Here is a 19,110-nt window from a genome sequence, read left to right on the forward strand (position 1 = left end):
TGCAAGCTTAATTAAGCGGCGCGGTTCTAATTCCAGTTGTTTTTTCCAAATTAAGAACCGCGCCGCTTGCAGTTTAAGCTCCGCCCAGAACTTTATGCGCTTGCGCGTTTCAGCGCGCGAAATTTTTTTTGAAAATCTTTGTCGAAACTTTATTTTTTCGACAGTAACAAAAAAAACGAAAAAAAAAAGTTGTGAATCTCACAAGGTCCCCTTCTTCTAGTCTTTGTACCCGTTTTTGATGTCGATGACGAATAAAGGAAAGAAGAAGTGAAAAAGCTGATTAGCTCGAAGAGGTGGAGGATTCAGAAGGCCCAAAAAGAAGAAGCGAAAAGACAAAAAAGTGCCTCGGGGTCATTTCTCGACGACGACGACGACATTTTATCGACGACGTGTGTGCCTCCTCTTTAACACAATTCTGAATCCTCGAGGACTAGGAGGAGAGGAATCACTGATTCTATCTCTATGAGAAGAAGGCGGGAGGGCTTGGGAAATCTGAAGAAGAGGTTTTTGGTGTTCCGGGAAGAGATAAAAACACATAAATTAGAGGAAGAAGAAGACGTTGACAATTGCGTGGGGCAAAGGATGCCACGAGTCATATTCGGGCTATGGGGAATATGACGTGAATGAGATTGTTTTCAGCTTAAGGAGCAGTTACAGTACTACCTTTGAAATTGATGAATCTTAAAGGCTGGATAGCCGTTAATGGTTTTTAGTAAATTTCTACACAGATAGATTTTTCAAGTTTCGAACATATAGTTAGTTTTTTAAGTTCATTACTTTTTCGTACCTGAGAGAGAGAGAGAGAGAGAGAGAGAGAGAGAGAGAGAGAGAGAGAGAGAGAGAGAGAAAGAGAGAGAAAGAGAGAGACGCAGAGAGGCATACACTCTCGCTTCTCTGCGCTCTCTATCTGTAGCTTATCTTCGAAGGAGAATTTCTGGAAACCTTGTGAAGCTATGAAATATAAAAACGTAGCTATTTGACCTACGCTCTGACGAGAACCACAACAATGGGAGAGTGTGTGAGGCATAAGGTCCGCAACGAAAAAATATTTGATTTTTTTGTTTCCGAGGCGCGTTGCGTGTGCGTCGCGAATTATACTGAAAGATACGGGAAAAAAACGTTAAAAACCTTGGAACTGCGCCAAATTTGAATTTGGCACCGTGCCAACCGTTTTGCAACTGAGCGCGTTTTTTGCGACCTTACGCCTCGCACTGCTGTGTGTTATATGAAGAGAGACAGACATAAAATCTGACTAACAAAACTTTCAGATTCCGGTAGAGCGCAGTTGCAACCTATTCGACTACAAGCCACAGAGAATTCTGACCTCTTCTGATTGAATCCAATTCACTTTGACATTGAAACAAAGTGCCCAAAATTGAATTTTCCTCATTCACAGTTCGATTTGAAAATGCCGCGAAAAAAGAGTTCTGAAGGGAAAAGAAGTATTTTTACGAGAGTCAAGTGTGAGAAAAGAGAAGAGATGAAACTCTCTTATGTACTTTTGAAGAGAGAGATAAAAATGGGGGGATTGAAGAAATGAGTGTTGATTTATTTTTATTTCACATTTTTTCGCTGAAACTTTTTTGTTTCAGCGAAAAAAAAATTGCTTGCAACGAGATCACCACCGACACCTCCTTATCACCACCCTGTGGACATCTCAGGGAAAAGTACGCGTGGCGCAGTGGGTTGCTTTTTGGCGCGTCGCGCTTGTCTACCGTGGTTCGATTCCGCAATGAGGTTTTGCAAAAAATGGGAACCAAGTCTCCGTTCGTTTCGGAATCTCCTCGCCCCAATTAGAATTTTGAGACGTTCAAATCTCCAGAGAATTCTTAGGAGAGCATCTTCTTTCTCTTTTCTTCTAAAAAAGGAGACTTCAATTGAAAATGTCGACGCAGGGAGGGGAGAGATAGAGACAATGTCATAGTTGAGATGACAAAAAAGAAGAAAGAAGAACGGCTTCCTTGTCAATCAGAAAGAAGAAAAAACAATCGGTTTTGTTGGATATTCTCTCATGTTTAGAATGAAAAGAGTTTGACAAGACGATTGGCGAAACGACGAAGAACTACTCCTCCTCCTCCTCCTTGAAATGTGATATGGGCAACAAGTGTTACGAGACTATGTGCTATTCCATTCTGAATTCATCAACTTGTCAGAATAGACACGAGTTCTGGGCACCAGAAAAGTTCGGAGGATCACTGCAATAAAACACATATAAGGGAGTATATATAGACAGAAAAACGCGTTGTTCAAATGACATTAAAAACTTGTAAGTTGGGGGGTGGTGCTCACAGTTACACGAGTTCAGAGAATAGGGGGCAGAAAACACGTGGAAGTGGTGGAGATGGTTTCAGATTCTATGATTTTCAGCAAAAAATCACAAGTAGGAGGGGAACGCGTCTTCAAGGAATAGGATAAAACTACTGACAAGATGAATCAATAATTGGGTGGGAGCTTGAGGGGGGGGACAAAAACCGGAGAAACAAGGAAAATGGGTTACAGTAGTGGGAGGAAGAGATCGGCACGTGTGCTGAATTGAAGAGAGAGGAAGTATGAAACAGGGATAGAGAGTGAAAATGAGGGTATTGAATGGAAAGGAAATGATAATGGAGGGGAGCTAATAACGATAATATATATAATTTATATCTATTGCATCTCTTGACTGACAGATGAAGTGGCTGGAAGCGCTTGTCCCTTGAGGACCATCGCAATGTCACGTCGGAATCGAGTCAAGTTCTGTGTGAAGGTGTCCTTGTTCTTCACCGTCAAATTCATCTCCACATTCGACATTAGTTGAGTGAAGAGCATATCGAAATCAGACTGACGATCGTAGGTTTGTTGGGAGGTAAGCTCTCGCTTCATGTTCGAATAGACGTCTTCTTGTATGAGAATTAGGCCAAGAAGTGGGCGGGACAGACTCCATTGGCACTTGACTTCTCCGAACATCATCAGAGTGATCACTGCTTGGAGCATCTGAAAGACAATATGAGTATATATAATTGGTTATTAGCACGGCACGATTTTTACAACCGCGCTCTACCGAAACCGAAGATAATTGTGGACATTTTGGTGGAGCGCAGTTGTACGAACAGTGATGAGCTAATAGACTCGTCGAGATTCTTACCTTAGCAAGAATATCTGGATGCTGCTTGATAGCAATCAGAATATTATCTCCCTCTGGATCCATACCAACTTTATTCGATGGCGGTGTCGATCTTGTCAATCGGCGATACAAATAATTGAGAATAGTGTCAAGAGATGAGCATGCAGACGTTATCACAATCGCGTCAACCGAGCTAAGCCCCGAGTGAATCGATCGGAGAAGTGAGCAGAAGACGTCGACGGAAAGATTCGTGACGAATGGCATGTTGTCCTGGACGACGTGCTCCAGCAAGTTGTAGTGGTTTTGAGCGATTTTCGTGTAGCTCTGAAAATAGTTTTTCGTTGAAGAGGCAACTATTAGAGTGGCTCACATGGAAATCATCCGGAGGGATACTCATAAACAGTTTAACAAAGGTGGTCAGCGCATCTTGAAGACAAGAATCTCCATAGAGTCTGAATACTCCGAATGGCACATATGCCCCTATAAGCGCATTTTTGAGAATCAAGAAGATCACTCCGATGTTCTTGTATCTCTCCTTGTAAACACGATCCTTGGACACATCCGGCAGTTGGAGGAGTCGGTCACCGTAAATCGACACAATCTTGGAAGTCTCCTTGAACAAAAGCACGGCCGAGCAGGAGCTCATTTCGAATTTCAGGCGTTGCTGCCGGTTTTGTACCATTTCTGAGAGCAAACGGAGAATTGGAGTGACGACGTCGGCGCATCCCGGCCATTTCTCGACGGAGAACTGCATGATGTTGAACACTTCTGGGTACATCCACTCAAACAAGAGCTGGAATATCGCTTTCGTTGTTGAAGCGATAGCAACACCACGAAGATCTCTGCACAGTCCGCAGATGATTTTCTTGAGCTGCTCCTCTTCAATTCCCTGACAATTATTCTGTATCACAGTGCATATTCCCTCAACAGTGTCAGTCAATGGTCGCAAGAATCTCTGAAGCATTTCCTCATCGTCAGCATAATCCGTAGTGAGAAGTCGTGTGAGAGCCTCATAGAATGTTGTTCTCTGCTTCATTGTCTGATAATCTATGGTGGGTCCGAGGAAAATGAAGTGATCTGCTGTGTGATTATTCAGAAGAAGTTGAACTTCTGGGAGACGGAAAAGTTTTCTGACTGCAGAATATCCCAATGATAAATCTTTGAGCAATGAGAGCGACAAATCAAGAAGATCGGAATTCGATGGCCAGAATTTGAGATTTGTGAGAATCTTCTGAACAATCACTCCCAGCATATCCGACTCTTCAGAGATACGCAACTCGGCTTCAAGGGTGTCATAAACCGCACTGGCTCGAGTTATTTGATCCATAATGTATGCTCGACGGAACTGTTCCAACATGTGAATGAACGAGACTTCCAAACGGAGATTTCCTTTCAGAGGGATAGTAGTGTTAGATAGTTGAAGGCGATTGTCGTTGAACTTCATCACTGTTATACAACGAGCTATCAACTCTCCGTCCATTTTGTCGTGTGTATCGCTGCTGGTAGACGTCGTTTTTCCAAACACGGCAGTTCCAATCAGAGTGATCAACCAGACGAGACGACCCTCGGCGATAGCGGTGTTCACGTCCTGAATATAAAAAAAGAGGTCAATAAGGGAAGTTTAGAGAGAAAAATCTATGATTTTTGATCAAAAACTATTTATCATACTTGCAAAGCGGGCCAAACAGGCCGAAACTGATCGACGCGTAGCTCGCTTAAAATGTAGTGTTATGAGCTGAAAACTATACCAAAATGTAGATCTCGGCGAGTTCTAAGTCCGTGACCTACTACAGGTCTTATATATGCGCCGGTCTGGTTTCCAAGTATGCTATTTGTTAACACCCAATTTCCGCTCCCTCCCTTCAAAACTAACATTTTCCGGTCCATTCATCCAAATATTCGCATTCTGATCGAAATGTTGAGTCAAAAGTTTGCACGTCTTCTCATATTCACATCTACAAATTATAGCGAGATGCTCCAAAATTTGCAGCGTCGATCCTTGATCATCCAACGGATTTTCAGCGCCCTCTCTCACAACATTCTCAACATGTTGCAGTCTGCTCTCAATGAAAGCTGTCATAATTTCCGGGCAGTACACGTTGAGAAGATGCTCATCGTTGTTACGAACATATGGGACGGATGTCACCATTCGCTGCCAGAATGTCATTAAGAAATAGGTGCTGTTCGCTGAAAACTCCATCATTCTTAAGCTTTGTACTGTGAATTCGGCGAGAAGTCGCAGCATGTGACTGTAGCAAGGGACGGCGATGAGCTCACAGAGCTGGTAGTTGGTCTTGAGACGGGCGATAAGGCGACAGAACTCGTGGAATGCAGCCTGAAAGAAAAAAACATTTCCTAGTAGTTTTCATACTTGCAAACCGGGTCGTAACTCGCGTCAAACTCAATATTCTGAGCTGAAAAATATATAAAAATGTAGTACGGGTCGTATGGCGGATCGTTATGGGGTTATTCAGGTCATGTAAAAAATGTATTTCAATACATAGTTTACCTTATTCACGAACCGAGAAAAATGCATTTTTTTACAAGTTTTCTCCCATTTTTCCCTTTTTCCACACTTTTTTCAGCGTCATCAATTCGACAGTGAACATCAAAAGGATGCCGCCCGCATCGAGATATCCTAATTCAATAATTCAATTCGCCTTGAAGCTTTTTGGTGTTCACTGCCGAAATGAAGATGGAAAACTGTAGAAAAACGGTTTAAAAAAGTGTGGAAAAAGGGAAACATGGGAGAAAAACATGTTTAAAAAAACATTTTTCACCGTCCGTGAATAAGGTAAAATATGTATTAAAATACATTTTTACACGACCTGAATAACCCCATTACCGGGGGCCGGGATAGAATGGCGATTTTCGCGTTTTTAATACTTTTTCCCGGCCCGCGGCACATTAACGAATAGCCATTCGGTCGGTAGTATGTCAGTGACATAGAACTCGCTGGGATCTACATTTTGGTATATTTTTCAGCTCAGAATATTGAGTTTCAAAGGAGTTACGTGAGGGCATTTTGCCGTATTTTACCTGATCACTGAGCTTTTCTGGATTCATGATCACCGCCACAACACCTTCAACAAGTTTTTGCACATACGCTTGCCGCTCTGTTCCATTGAAAAGAGTTCTTCTGATACTGGCAAGCTGTGCTATAATAGTCATCACTTTCTCACTGGATTCCTGTGGCAACTTGTCGAGAAGCTTAAACATCAACTGAACAATCTTCCCGTCGGTGAAACTGGCTCTCCACGCAGTAGGGATTTGCACATTGCAATTGTCTTCACTTGTTTCATCAGTAAGACTCCCTATGTAATCGAACAGCAAGCATTGAAGATTTAAGTTCAAAACTGTGTGAAGAAGGGCGATCTGTCGCTCATTGAGATTTCGATCGACATTATCGCTCAAAAAATTCAAAGACACCGAGAAAATTTCATATAGAAAATCGTCTCTAAACTGGGAAAGATTCTTGCGATGCTTATTAACGGATTCCATTCCGGCGGCAGAGTTCATATCGGAGACAAGCATTGTAAGGAGTTGTACAGCGAGCATACTTTCTTCAAGATTATCCATGTTGATGGTTTTGACAAGACTATCCACAGGGTCACGGAATGGATAATCGATTTTCACATCGTCTCCCTGGCTTTGTTGGTTTTCGTTGTTCGGATTCTGATAAGTCCACTCTTGTTTTGTGAGTCGGGCGAAGAGTTGACAGAGTGAGGTGACAAGATATGGTGGGAATTGAGGAGCACCTTGTCCGAGCATCTCCAGCAGGTATTTCGCCAATTCCAGTTTCTGAGTCGACGTGATACTCGTCTTTCCGCCGAGAAGCTTCATAAGCGTCGTGCTAGCCACCATCGGTCCATATGGGTACTAAAATTTGAAACTTTTATAAATAAATCGAGAAACCATACCTGCAAAACGGGCCGACACGTAACTCGCTCAAAACTCAATGTTATTGGCTGAAAAATATACCAAAATGTAGATCTCGGCGAGTTCTACGTCCATGACTTATTACAGGTCGGATGGCGGATCGTTAATGTGCCGCGGGCCGGCTTGAGTTGCTTTTTTGGCAATGTCGCGTTTTTAGCACTTTTCCCGGCTCTCGACACATAAACGATCCGCCATCCGGCCCGTAGTAGATCACAGACTTACTCGATTTACATTTTGGTATATTTTCCAGTTCATAATATTGGGGTTTGAGCGAGTTACGCGCCGGCTCGGTTTGCAAGTTTGGTTTCAAGGTTTTGTTTTCAATTTTCTACAAATAAATCGGGAAATTAGCTGTAGCTTACATCTCCCCTAGCCAACAACAACATGCATCGCTGAAGACACTCCGGAGACTCTGAAAGCTCCGCCAGATTCATCTCCGCCCGGTGTCGAACTTGCGGATCGACACTTTCATAAAGGTCTTTGCAGAGACTGTTTAGTACCTGAAAATCACTTTTTTTAATTAATAAATTGTTAATTAATGCCTACCGGTAGTTCGTCCATTTTGAAAAGTGTCGGAAACGCCTCCTGATGATTTTTCGATTTTTTCCCCTAAAATTTGAATTACAGAACAATTTCAGAACGATTTCAGACAAAATTAAAGAGAAATTCGAGAAAAACAAAGAAAAGAACTGTTTTTATGACGGGCGGCACACAGAAAACTGCATTCCCGCCAAGAAAAAACGTTCGATAAGACAGTTAGACATGATGATGTTCTTGTTTCCGAAACGAAACAAACTTATCTACGAGGAGTACACGGCCGACGGACTAGAAAACCCAACTCGGTGCATGCGTTTTTGCGTAAAACCGTGGGTATACGCAAACACCGCGCTGTTCACCGTAGTCCTTTTTTCGGCGGGTATTGAGAAAAATTCGAATTCAGAAAAATCCGAGAACAAATATTAAATTAATTCAAAATTTATAATTTCTGACGGACTTCATTGGAAAATTTGGCTTTTGGCCCGATTTTTATAGCATTTTCAACTGTTAAGCGAGATATGTTTAGAAAAACCTATGAAAAATGCAAATTTTCACATTTTTTACAGATTTACAAGTTGTAAGAACCGTGCCGTGCTAATATGCAGATGTATGCATTGCTAAAAAAACGTAATAGAACGATAAAAGACGGGGATTTCTTTTTAACATTTTTATCGTCTCCCGTTATGGTAGCCACCGTTTTCTGCTTTCTCCGTAAACGGTAGGGACTCTATATATATATATATATACCAACGAATTACAGCCTGAAAATGAAATTTTGTAGTAGTTTTTGATAAAAAACTAAAATCTGAGTTTGATTTTTATTATACAATAAATTTCGGTTAAGCTAAATGGGTTTCAGAGAATTCTGAAACTTCTACAGTAATCCACTACAGTAAAATTAAACTTTGGAGAAGAAACTGACGATTTTTTAGGTCCCCATGCATACCATATTTTCTATGATCAATCATCACCCCGTTCTCATCGTTCGAGTGAAAAACCAAAGAATGACGAATTGTTGTCATCATAACTATATGCTCATTTAAGATGATGCATACTTGTCAACCGGGCCGAAACGGGCCGGCGCTTAACTCGCTTAAAACACATTATTGAGGTTGACAAGAATGAGACAATGGAAAATCGGTTCTGCTCTTACTCAGAATTTCTAAAACTGGTACAAATCATAACTGTCAAATCTAGGTTTAACGGCTTTAATATAACGTTTAACCAACTTTTAGTCGCATTGATTGAAACCGGTTCTGATCCTCATGAATGCTCTCCCACATGTTCCAATCCCAGACATGTACATCGATATCCTACTGTATCTTATTGCCGTCCAATTCATCTATAGGAACTGTCTGTTTTGCAAGTGAGCCGCCCCAGCTCAACAAGTACAAAATTACAGACCAAAAAAGAAAAGTATCTGGCGTGTTGGATTTCAGGTATTTTAGTTGTCGCCGCCGATTGAAGAATTCTAATAACTGCGGTTCTGGCGAGAAGAACACCGGAGATGGAGCGTGTGATGAGGTGGTAGCATTTATGAAAACTATAAATTCTTATAAAAAAGTCTTGGGCTACATTTTTCTAGTTGACCGTTGTTTTTTTGGTAGCTCCGCCTATTTTTGAGAATTTTTGAGAAGGAATCCAATTTTTTTAAAAATAAAACATCTTTTTTATTTAAAGCAAGCCGAAATGTCCTATCTCATTTCCTTCATCCTCCAATTTTCTTCCAACCATAAAAAAAGAGAGAGACTCTAATAGGAGACACAGACCACGTGAGAAAAGAGAGGCGCATTTCTCGTGCAGTGCGCATTCTTCTGACTTCTGTTCCTTCTCATAAAAATTGAAATTTTGATCTGACGCTCGTCTAACTCATTCAAGTAAGATTTGAATGACAGAGCAGTAAGTTTTCATTGCTAATAAAAAAGAAACCATTAAAAGAATTATTAACATTTCAGCTATGAAGAAGAAGACTATAGTTTAGAACGTCATCAACGTCCAATCGTTTATCACTCAGAATACAATGTATCAGCATTCGGAATAGAGCATTTGCACCCATTCGATACATCGAAATGGCGTCGCGTTATTTGCTATCTAAAGGAGATGAATCTAATCACGGATTCTACTCTTGTCGAGCCGAATCTGCCAACTTTTGAAGAGTTGGTGCGTGTACATGATAGAAAGTAAGAGTCGCGATTTATTGTAACTTATTTCACTCTTCAGATATCTCAAAAGTGTACGAAACCCGCTAAAAGCCGCTCAAATCGTGGAGATCCCTCTTGTCGGGTGTCTGCCACCATGTATTATCGAGAACAAACTTCTCCATCCCCTCCGGTACCCGTTATTCGTAATTTTTTAATTATTTGCTGTAAATTCTAGATTACAAGCCGGAGGATCGGTGCTCGCCGCGAATTTGGCGTTAAAATACGGTTGGGCGATAAACGTGGGCGGTGGCTTCCATCATGCTTCTCGTATGTTTTTGTTATGGTTGCTTGCTATTATTTTAGATATTTTCAGACTCCGATGGCGGAGGATTCTGTTTTTATGCGGATATCACTATGGCGATATGCGATTTGTTTGATAAGAAAGCGATCTCTCAAGCGATTGTTGTTGATTTGGATGCTCATCAGGTACGAAGGAGGTGGAAGGGATAGGATAGTGTGAGAGCAAAAATTCCTAAAAAATAAAGCGCCCTAACTGCAAAATTAAACTGTAATGGTGATTTCCAGGGTAACGGTCACGCCCGTGACTTTGCCGACAACAAAGATGTCTTCGTGTTCGATGTATTCAATCCAAACGTCTACCCTCATGATCGAGAAGCTCGTCAATTCATTAACAAAGCGGTTCATGTCGACGGTCACACGACTGATACCTCCTATATCTCGTAAGTCAATCGAAAGCTACTTCTCCTTTCACTGACCGACATAAATTAAGCGAATTACGCAAACAGCTGACTCAATGTATCGAAGATCGAGAGACGCTTCATCCGCCTGGTTTCGATTTCATCATGTTCAATGCGGGAACGGATTGTCTGTTTGGTGATCCGTTGGGCGCCATGAACTTGAGTCCACAGTGTATAATCGCTCGAGATGAGATTGTGTTCAAGTTGGCAAAATCGAAAGGAATCCCGATATGTATGCTAACAAGTGGTGGCTACCAGAAGGACAACGCTCTGCTAATCGCCAAGTCTATCGAGAATCTCAACTCCAAAAATCTAATCGATCTCAGTATCAATTGATAATCAATCTATTTGTTTTTTCTTCTCTCTCTTCGTATCTCCCGTCTACGCATGTACATAAATTTTGCACATACACTTTTACTTTCACCCTAATAAACTTTCCACGGACATCTTCCTTCCCCCGCCCCTCCCTGATTCTGTTGGATGTCACTAGGTCATCATCGGGAATAAGGAAGGGGTCATTTACTGTTGCCTATCTTCTCCTCTTCTATCGTCGTCGATTACGCCATGATTTGCTTCCGCACAGTTTTCATTTTGATTCTCGGTGTGGTGATAGGCACGACGAAACGGCACAATATGAGAAGGCATATCAAAAGTGATAGAAGTTGTGAGGAACCGCCGAATTTGGTAAATTTTTGTTTGAAAATGTTTTGATAGGGAAAACATAGACGCAGGTTGGTTACTGTACTTTGTGAAGGTGGCATAGGGGTGGAGCTTCAAAATGTTTGCCTATTTTCCTGTTTTCATTTGAAAAACGGCGAAATGGGCAACTTCAGGTCTGTGCCACGGTGCCACAAATTGCTGAAAGTGTTTTTTTTTTCAAGTTTTCCCATCCATATCCTCAAACTTGCAGTTGAAGAACTTTTTGTAGGCTTTTTTTTTCTTATCCCTTCAGAGTGGGCTCATACAAAAAAGTTGGCAATTACAAAAATGATAAGTTTCCGACCAAAATAACGATGTAAAATCAATATGGCAGTTTTTTAAATATTGTCAAAGATGTTACTGAAGATGAGAAGCTTCTCTTGTCTTGAAAATGGTCTCAGTTTCAAGAGTTTACTTTTGGCATTTGCCCTTTTAAAATAGTGTAACTTACTTGAGTCTCAAGACGAAGTCAACCAGACATTGACCTCCCCAACAGAAAAGTGTCTCCGAACTAGAAAGTGCGATGCCCTTTTCGAACCGTGTTCTCCTTTCAATCTCCGAAGAAGAAGTACTTCTTCTCTTCTTTTTTCTCATCCCGCAACAGTTACATGAATCTCTCTCTCTCTCTCTCAAGATAAATCGACAAGTACCGTGCTTGACACCGCAGTGTCGCTTTCTATCCTTTTCTATCGCACTTTTCTCTTCCCTTTTCCCCTTTTTTGTGTTCATTTCATAGGTCAGATATGAGAATTGATAAGAAATAGGAAAAAGAAACGGGATCGGCATCAATAATCATTTTCAAAAAAGTTATCATTGAGTCGAACCCCGCAACTGTTTCTCGGAGGGCTCTTCCGAGTCTTTTGACGAATATCCATCATAATTTTTTGCAGAGAGAAGAGCTTGCCACGTGGATGCAGATATCAATAGGTGGCCAGTTTGATGATACTGCACTCGAAGAATGGAGTTCCAATGGGAAGGAGCCGGAGATTTGTGAAAAGTCACCGAGAGCTGAAGGCAGTTCAACGATAATGGAGAGAGCGTTGTGCCCGTGGGAGAGTAGGTGGGTTACTGTAGTTCTGGATAGTTTCCTGATTCAGAAATCCAAGATTTCCTATTTTCGATAATTTACAGAGTGAACTACCAAGAGAGCCGTGAGCCAAAACTAATCGCTGAATCCGTGTGCCTCTGCCGTAAAAGTCGAGGATCCACTGGAGCATTCTGTATGCCAATCGTCCGGAATGTTCCAATTCTCCGTCGAATTTCCTGTGACAAGACAACTGGTCTATGGAATTATGTACGCTCTACCGAAATGATTACTGTAGGATGCCACTCTGTTCTTCCAAGAACTCAACGCGCCGCCCGTCTTGCCAATTTGTCTTCCGCCCGTGGTGTAGCTGTCTAGATTTTTCTTCTATTTTAGCACTTTTCAAATTCTTGCCATATTTCGCCTCAATTACGGATATTCTTTCATCAAGTCTTTCAAAAATTGTCATTATTACGGGTTTGTTAGAAATAGAATAAATACATTATAACTGAATCGAGAATGGTGTTTTCGAAGGGAAAATGTGAAGCATCACGGCGTATGATACCACAGAGATCAGGAAGTATGGGAAGAAGGCGATGGTGAAACCATAGGAATCCAAGGTTTTTGAGAAGGTTAGAGTGCTGGAAAAAGAATGCGAAAAGAATTTGAAGGGGGTCAGGGACCGATCTGTTTTTTATGGGTCAACAGCGTTACGACTTGAGCCAGCAACGTCAAAATTTAATTTGACACTCGTGGCGTAAGGAACCGGTTAAAAGGTTGTGAACTTTGTTGAAATCGTTCAACTTTAAGAGTGTTTCATGGTAATACTGACTTTCCCATCGAGTAGATTTTTAATGAATTATTCAGATCGAAAGTAGATCTGCATTTTTGTAGTTGTCAACTTTTTTGTACGGACACTCCCTAGAGAGTTATGGCCATTTTAAAATGACAGCTCAAAAATTTCAATATTTTACACTAAAAATGGTCTATTTGAGGAAGAAATCACTTCGTCGATACGTAACTCTCTAGGGAGTGTCCGTACAAAAAAGTTGTCAACTACAAAAATGAAGATCTACTTTAGAACTGTATAATTCATTAAAAATCTACTTGATAGGACAATCAGTATTACCATGACACACTCTCATAACAGTTCCCCCCTTCTTACCTTACAGAAGCCAAAAACCACATAACACATCTCGACTGGCTCGCAGTTTTAACATTCGCTCCATCGAATTGCTCGAATAAAATGCAGAGAGCAGTATTGCATGGGATGATGAAGGAGATCGAGAGAGCTATGAGAAGAACAGCCATCGCTACCATTTTGTGTTTCTCCGGAAGATACGGATAGGCGGCGGTGAGAAGGAGGAAGAATTGGATTTTGATTGCAAGGAAGTAGCCTCCGAGCACCAGAGTTTTTCTGGAATGTTTTGATCTGTTCTCTTCTCATTAGAGCGCTCTTACCTCGACACGTTAATTCTCGTTGAAATTATGACTGGAATAAACTGAAGGATAGGATAGAGCACTGAAAATAGTGTAGCAGACGTTGCAGCCATTCCGTAATACTTGAAGATTAGAGTACTGTAGGTTTGCATTAATGGGACACCGATTGACTGGAATTTAAATTTTAAAAAGTTCATTTGTGCACCTGCGCTCTAACGCACTTACCACATTAATAACCATCAAAATGAACACAAAAAGAACTGGATGCGAACTTTTTGTGGGTTCTGGAGTGTCTCCGTCGATGGAGACTGTTTCAGTCATCTCCTCAACTGGATATTCATCAGGACGGAGGAGCAAATAGAATATTCCTGAAATTTTCGATATAACCAAGTGCGCCCCAGCGACAACTTCTTACAACTGAGATAATATCGAATTTTTAAATTCCGTTATGCTTGCAAGTGCGCACTATTGATAATACACTTAAATTTCTAAGGTCGCGGAAACGCGCTCCGTCGCACATCGGTTGGCACGGTGCCGAAAAAAGACTTGGCTGAGTGCCAAGGATTTTCACATTCATTTGCCGTATCTATCAATATAAACCGCGACGCGCGCGCAACGCGACTCGAAAAAACGCAAATGTTTTCGTTGCGGACTTTACGCCTCGAACTGCTGTGCAACTATCGAATTTTCAAAAATCGAGATGTTTGCAAGTGCGCTCTATTGATAATACATTCAAATTTCTGCCATCACGCTCCATCGGAAGCTTGCTAACATTCTAATGTTTAGATGCAATGCAAGCGCGCTCCATTTCCAACACTTTTCTCATCGGAGCGCACAAACCTGCCGCCGCAGTGAGTCCAGCAGAAAACCATGAAGCTGGAATGATATCAGAAATCAAAAACATCGAATTCGCCAAAAACGTTCCCATCGAAAAGGCGGCGGCCAAAAACAAGAAATTGGCAGGTCTCATGCTTTCAGGTACCGCCAAACGGAGCACAGCTGGTGCACAAACGAATCCACTTCCAGCCGAATATCCCATTATAAAACGACCGGAAAATGAGAAAATCGCTCGGAAACTGGAAAAAAGTGTCTTATATCGATCCCCTTAATAAAACTAACAATGGAAGAGCTGAAATGATTGCTCCGAGGAGCAGAAGCCTTGCACATCTATCCAGTTCATCATGTAACTTCACATGATGAAATGACAGGAAGCATGTTGCAATAAACTTTCCAATTGGAAAAGCTGCTGTAACTAGAGAAACCTTCCAGATCGTATCGAATTGATCGGGGTCAACACTAGATTGTTGGAATATTTGAAGGGAAGAAACGAGCGCGAGCACGAGAGCTAAGCGCATTGCAGAAATGAAAGGGGGAAATGAGAAAGATGGAAAATAATGGAAATAAGGGGAAAAAGAATAAGAATAAGAAGGGGGTGGCTGTATTTGACACATCATTTTTCTTTTCATTCTATCCAGTTATCTAAAAAAAATTATACAAATGATGGAAATGATGAATCCGTAAATAGAATATTTGGTTCGATTTTCACAATAACAGGCGAGCGGGGGTTAGATTAGACGGGAATCAAGAGAATAGTGAAACTTTGGTGACTGGTGAAAGAGGGGGATACATTTAACAAAAAGTGGGAAAGGGTTGATTGGCACAGATTTCGATTTTGAATTGAAACAATGCTGGGGGGTGGTGGATAAAATTGATATTGGAACATTTGGGTGGGGCACAGCCGTTTTTTCCTTATTGGATCAGAGGAGAGAAGTAGAGATGATAAAAGCAACGGGATAAAAAGTGAGAGGGAAACTGTACTTTAGAAATAAAAATCAAAGAAAAAAAACGAATATTTAGAAGTAGATGAATCAACTACACGTGTTTGATGTCACGTTGTGTGAGAATCTTCTGTGCCAACGTGGTGACTGTGTGAGCTGGAACACGCAAATCGGTTGGCAGCAGTCCGTTTGCTGTGACTTGATCGAGAATACTCTTCAGTGAGACCATATCTTCATCCTTCTTGAAGTCTTCAGCGGCGACGGCTTCGTCGAGGAACTGGTTGATGACTGCCTTTACTCGAGCCACCCACGCCTCCTCGGCCTCTTTCCGATGGACGTTTACTGGTGGAGCTGCTGGGAAACACACGACGACCATCGTCATGTTGTCACGGCTTCCTTTTACAAGACACTCGTCGAGCACGTCGTCGCACACCTGTAATTAGGGAAGTTAGAGAAATGATTAGGCTGGCGACGGTTAGAGCAGAAATTTATTGATTTCCTGAAGCAATTTGCGTTTTTTTGCAGTTTTTGCAATAAAAATTAAGGGAAATATCATAAAACTTTAATATTCATATAACATTTCTTCAGTTGAAAAAATGTTTATATCTTTAAAAATAGCCGAGATAGAATGCTCCGAACTCTTGCAATCGGATGCGCCTCTATTACAGGTTTTACGGTAAGTCATTTGGAGGTTTTTTATACCAAAATCTACAAAAATCAGCACCTATTTCAAAAATTACCTCTCTCAAATCATCGTGAACCACTAGACGATCGCTGACAAACTCGGCGAGCTCCTCGTTCGTCATCACATCGTATATTCCATCGCAAGCGACCACCATGAACTGATCGTTCTCCACATTTCTCTCTCGAATGTAGACATCTGGTTCGGGTGAGACCAACTGTTGATCTGCCGGGAGACGTGGATCGTCCTTGTACTCGTAGTCTCCAAACGCTCTGCTCACTGCTAGACTTCCATTGATTCGTTGAATCATGACGGAGCCACCGGCGTCTTCGATTCGTTTCCTCTCCTTCTCCAAGTAAGGCTTGTGATCTTCCGTTCCAAAGATCTGTTTTTTTCCGGCGACGACTGCGCGCGAGTCTCCGAGATTTCCGATTATGATGTGAGTCGGAGTGACGATGGCGCACACCGCGGTACACCCACTTTTATTCTGAAAATTGGCTATAATTATGTACCAATAGGAACACATCCTATCACTTACAATCTCGTTACTCGTCTTACTGATCTCATCGAAGCTCACGAATCCCTTCTTGATTCCAGTCTCGAGCAATTTCAGCGTGCTCTCTGTGAGCACTCCATTGTTCTCCTCCAGCGCCTTCGTCATATCACGGAACTCCTCACTCGTGATGAGGTGCTCGAGGAGCTGCGACGAAGCCCGGTTGGCAATGTGGTGACCAGCGTGACCATCGAAGACGGCGAAGAATGACCAATCCTTGTATGGAGACGATTGAGACATTATTGCCTGAAATAGAAAAACGTGATTTTTCGTCTGAAACTAGTGGAAAATCCGCTGAAAATGGTTGAAAATGAGATTTCGATGAAAAACGGATAATGGCGCACCATATGGAGCCGTTTTTTCGATTTCATTTTTAGCGGAAAAAAATGGAAACTGGGGGTTTGAGGGTCCCAAAATGTCAATTCCCATCAGAAAATGGTTGAAAATCAGCAAAAAATAGCTGAAAACGTGAAATAGCTGAAAATGGGGGAAAAGCGGGTACCTCTGCAATGTGTGAATCCTCCATACATATCCGCCATCCTTGCATTGAAGACATTCCATACCTGATGCCCTGGAAATGAAAAATATTGAATTATTAAAAAATTTGCTTGATTTGAAGCCAAAATGTATCGATTTTTCGCCATTAGTTTTATATATCGCAAATCAAAACTCTTCAGACTGCCTACGTGCTAGAAAAGTCAAAATACTGCAAAGGAAGCCGTGTAACAAGGAGTATGGCTTCCTGAAGCAGTAAAGTTCACTTTTGAATGTTTCATCTAGCGAAAAGATCGATTCGCACTATAAAATGAGCGCAAATAGATTTTCCGGCTCAATTTTCAGAAAAAAACTGAGTAAAACTCACATTTCCCTCTCCATGGACATTGGTTTTGTCGGTTTTCGGTTTATCGAGGAATGCTCCCATTGTCTTCGCGTCGACTTCTACTAAACCCGCACTGGTGACTCGCCAAACACGAAGCTCGTCGCTGCTACTACTTCGAGGCACCACCGGAATGGGCTGGCACTCTGAAAATGGTGGGAGACGATGAGTGTTGGTGAATCAACGGATTTTTAGAAGACGTGGGGGGGGGCTTGAATTGAATGAAAAGAGCGCTGAGACACGTGGACACAGGTTAACGACGACATCAACGCGGAAACAGAAAAGAGGCGGCAGCGGCTGCAACGAAACGAGGACTCTCTTTTCGCTTCAAAAAACAAACCAACTCATGCATTGATTACTCGTGACGAATTATGTGGAATTGAAAGAATATACATGGGTAGGGGAAAGGCCAGCAGAAAAGAAATGAAGAAATAGTGTTTATGATTGAGAAACTAACTCGGAGAGAGAGAGAGAAGAGTGGCGAGAAAAGCAGAGAAACTAGCAATTATCGCTGTCAGAACACACGTGAAAAATGAAAAACCATCGAAATTTTCCTTTTTCTGAGTCGCGACTTACCTATGGGGAAAGGCATGAGTGGTGACATCACTTTTCTTTTTAATACAATCGATGGCAAACAAAAAATGTTTCAGTAACACACTGGCACACACACTCAAAACACTAACCACCAAATTCAAAGTCCAAAACAAATTACATGCCTGATCCATGAAACACTAACAACCAGATTGGTGGTCGGTGCCCGACTAGTAACTCGGTCGAAAAATGGAATGGTAAGTGTAAAATTTCATAATTTTATGAGTTCTGTGTTTGTGATATAGTACGGATGGGTTTCGTGTTCATTATTGCACCAGATCCGAGACATTTCGCCACCGGACATTTCGCCACCAGACGTTTCGCCACAAATTTGGTGGCGAAATGTCCGGTTGTGAAACATCCGGTGGCGAAATGTCCCGAAGCCATTGCAACGAAGGTTGGGCTAGAATGGCCAGAACCCCGGCCCGATTCAAATTTTAAAACAAAAATCAACATGCGACCATGTATATTCCACAATTCTGTGTGCACGACAACTAACAGACGAAAAATAGAGATTTTACCTTGGTCCGAGGGGGTTCCGAAAATAGATAGAGAAGTAATCGTGGCCGCGTTCTCCCGAATCTCCGGAGCAAATGATTCTGACTTGAGACGACGTCCGTGAGTCTTCGTTTCCGTTGAAGACGCAGTGGGTAGATCTGCATGTGAAACCATCATCTCGTCGGAATTATAGTTCAGTGGGGGGAAAAACACGAAGAAGATGACGATATTTATATATATATATATATTCAAATACTCTCAACTACTGTTCTCTGCCGACCCAGCCTCACGAGGGGCGTAAAGGGGGCGGAACAATAAATCGATGTGGGAATTGGTTTTTACAGAGTTCGATTTTAACGTCTTGCGACTTTTGAATGTGTGTCAACACAACTCTCAAATTCTGGTCTTCGTGGACAGCAGAGGGTAGCAGCAGCAGCAGCAAATCATTTACAAAGATACACGTCGGAGAGGAGAGGTGATAACTAACTATTTT

General features: G+C 41.8%; 5 protein-coding genes across 5 annotated transcripts; 2 read left to right on the forward strand and 3 right to left on the reverse strand.

Annotated features, from left to right (window-relative positions):
- Positions 1-2,643: 2,643 nt before the first annotated feature.
- Positions 2,644-7,600, reverse strand: GCK72_016423 (uncharacterized protein; the record flags this gene model as incomplete). Its single annotated transcript, XM_003101466.2, has 7 exons — positions 2,644-2,970; positions 3,122-3,424; positions 3,471-4,688; positions 4,974-5,435; positions 6,140-6,979; positions 7,402-7,539; positions 7,586-7,600. 7 exons carry the CDS (start codon positions 7,598-7,600, stop codon positions 2,644-2,646), a joined length of 3,303 nt encoding a protein of 1,100 aa, XP_003101514.1.
- A 1,864-nt stretch (positions 7,601-9,464) lies between these two features.
- GCK72_016424 (uncharacterized protein) lies at positions 9,465-10,811 on the forward strand (the record flags this gene model as incomplete). Its single annotated transcript, XM_053731494.1, has 7 exons — positions 9,465-9,475; positions 9,532-9,732; positions 9,797-9,907; positions 9,953-10,044; positions 10,091-10,203; positions 10,303-10,457; positions 10,508-10,811. 7 exons carry the CDS (start codon positions 9,465-9,467, stop codon positions 10,809-10,811), a joined length of 987 nt encoding a protein of 328 aa, XP_053580407.1.
- Positions 10,812-11,039: 228 nt separating this feature from the next.
- GCK72_016425 (uncharacterized protein) lies at positions 11,040-12,576 on the forward strand (the record flags this gene model as incomplete). The annotated part of the gene is made up of 3 exons (XM_003101479.2): positions 11,040-11,159; positions 12,065-12,234; positions 12,306-12,576. The coding sequence occupies 3 exons, from the start codon at positions 11,040-11,042 to the stop codon at positions 12,574-12,576; spliced, it is 561 nt and encodes a 186-aa protein (XP_003101527.1).
- A 124-nt stretch (positions 12,577-12,700) lies between these two features.
- On the reverse strand, positions 12,701-14,993 carry GCK72_016426 (uncharacterized protein; the record flags this gene model as incomplete). Its single annotated transcript, XM_003101478.2, has 6 exons — positions 12,701-12,839; positions 13,364-13,615; positions 13,660-13,808; positions 13,864-14,006; positions 14,479-14,714; positions 14,758-14,993. 6 exons carry the CDS (start codon positions 14,991-14,993, stop codon positions 12,701-12,703), a joined length of 1,155 nt encoding a protein of 384 aa, XP_003101526.2.
- Positions 14,994-15,510: 517 nt separating this feature from the next.
- GCK72_016427 (uncharacterized protein) lies at positions 15,511-18,794 on the reverse strand (the record flags this gene model as incomplete). Its single annotated transcript, XM_003101463.2, has 6 exons — positions 15,511-15,849; positions 16,157-16,585; positions 16,637-16,897; positions 17,154-17,222; positions 17,514-17,674; positions 18,641-18,794. 6 exons carry the CDS (start codon positions 18,792-18,794, stop codon positions 15,511-15,513), a joined length of 1,413 nt encoding a protein of 470 aa, XP_003101511.2.
- Positions 18,795-19,110: the final 316 nt, after the last annotated feature.

The sequence above is a fragment of the Caenorhabditis remanei genome, chromosome V (genome assembly GCF_010183535.1).
Source record: "Caenorhabditis remanei strain PX506 chromosome V, whole genome shotgun sequence".
NCBI classification, from domain to species: domain Eukaryota; kingdom Metazoa; phylum Nematoda; class Chromadorea; order Rhabditida; family Rhabditidae; genus Caenorhabditis; species Caenorhabditis remanei.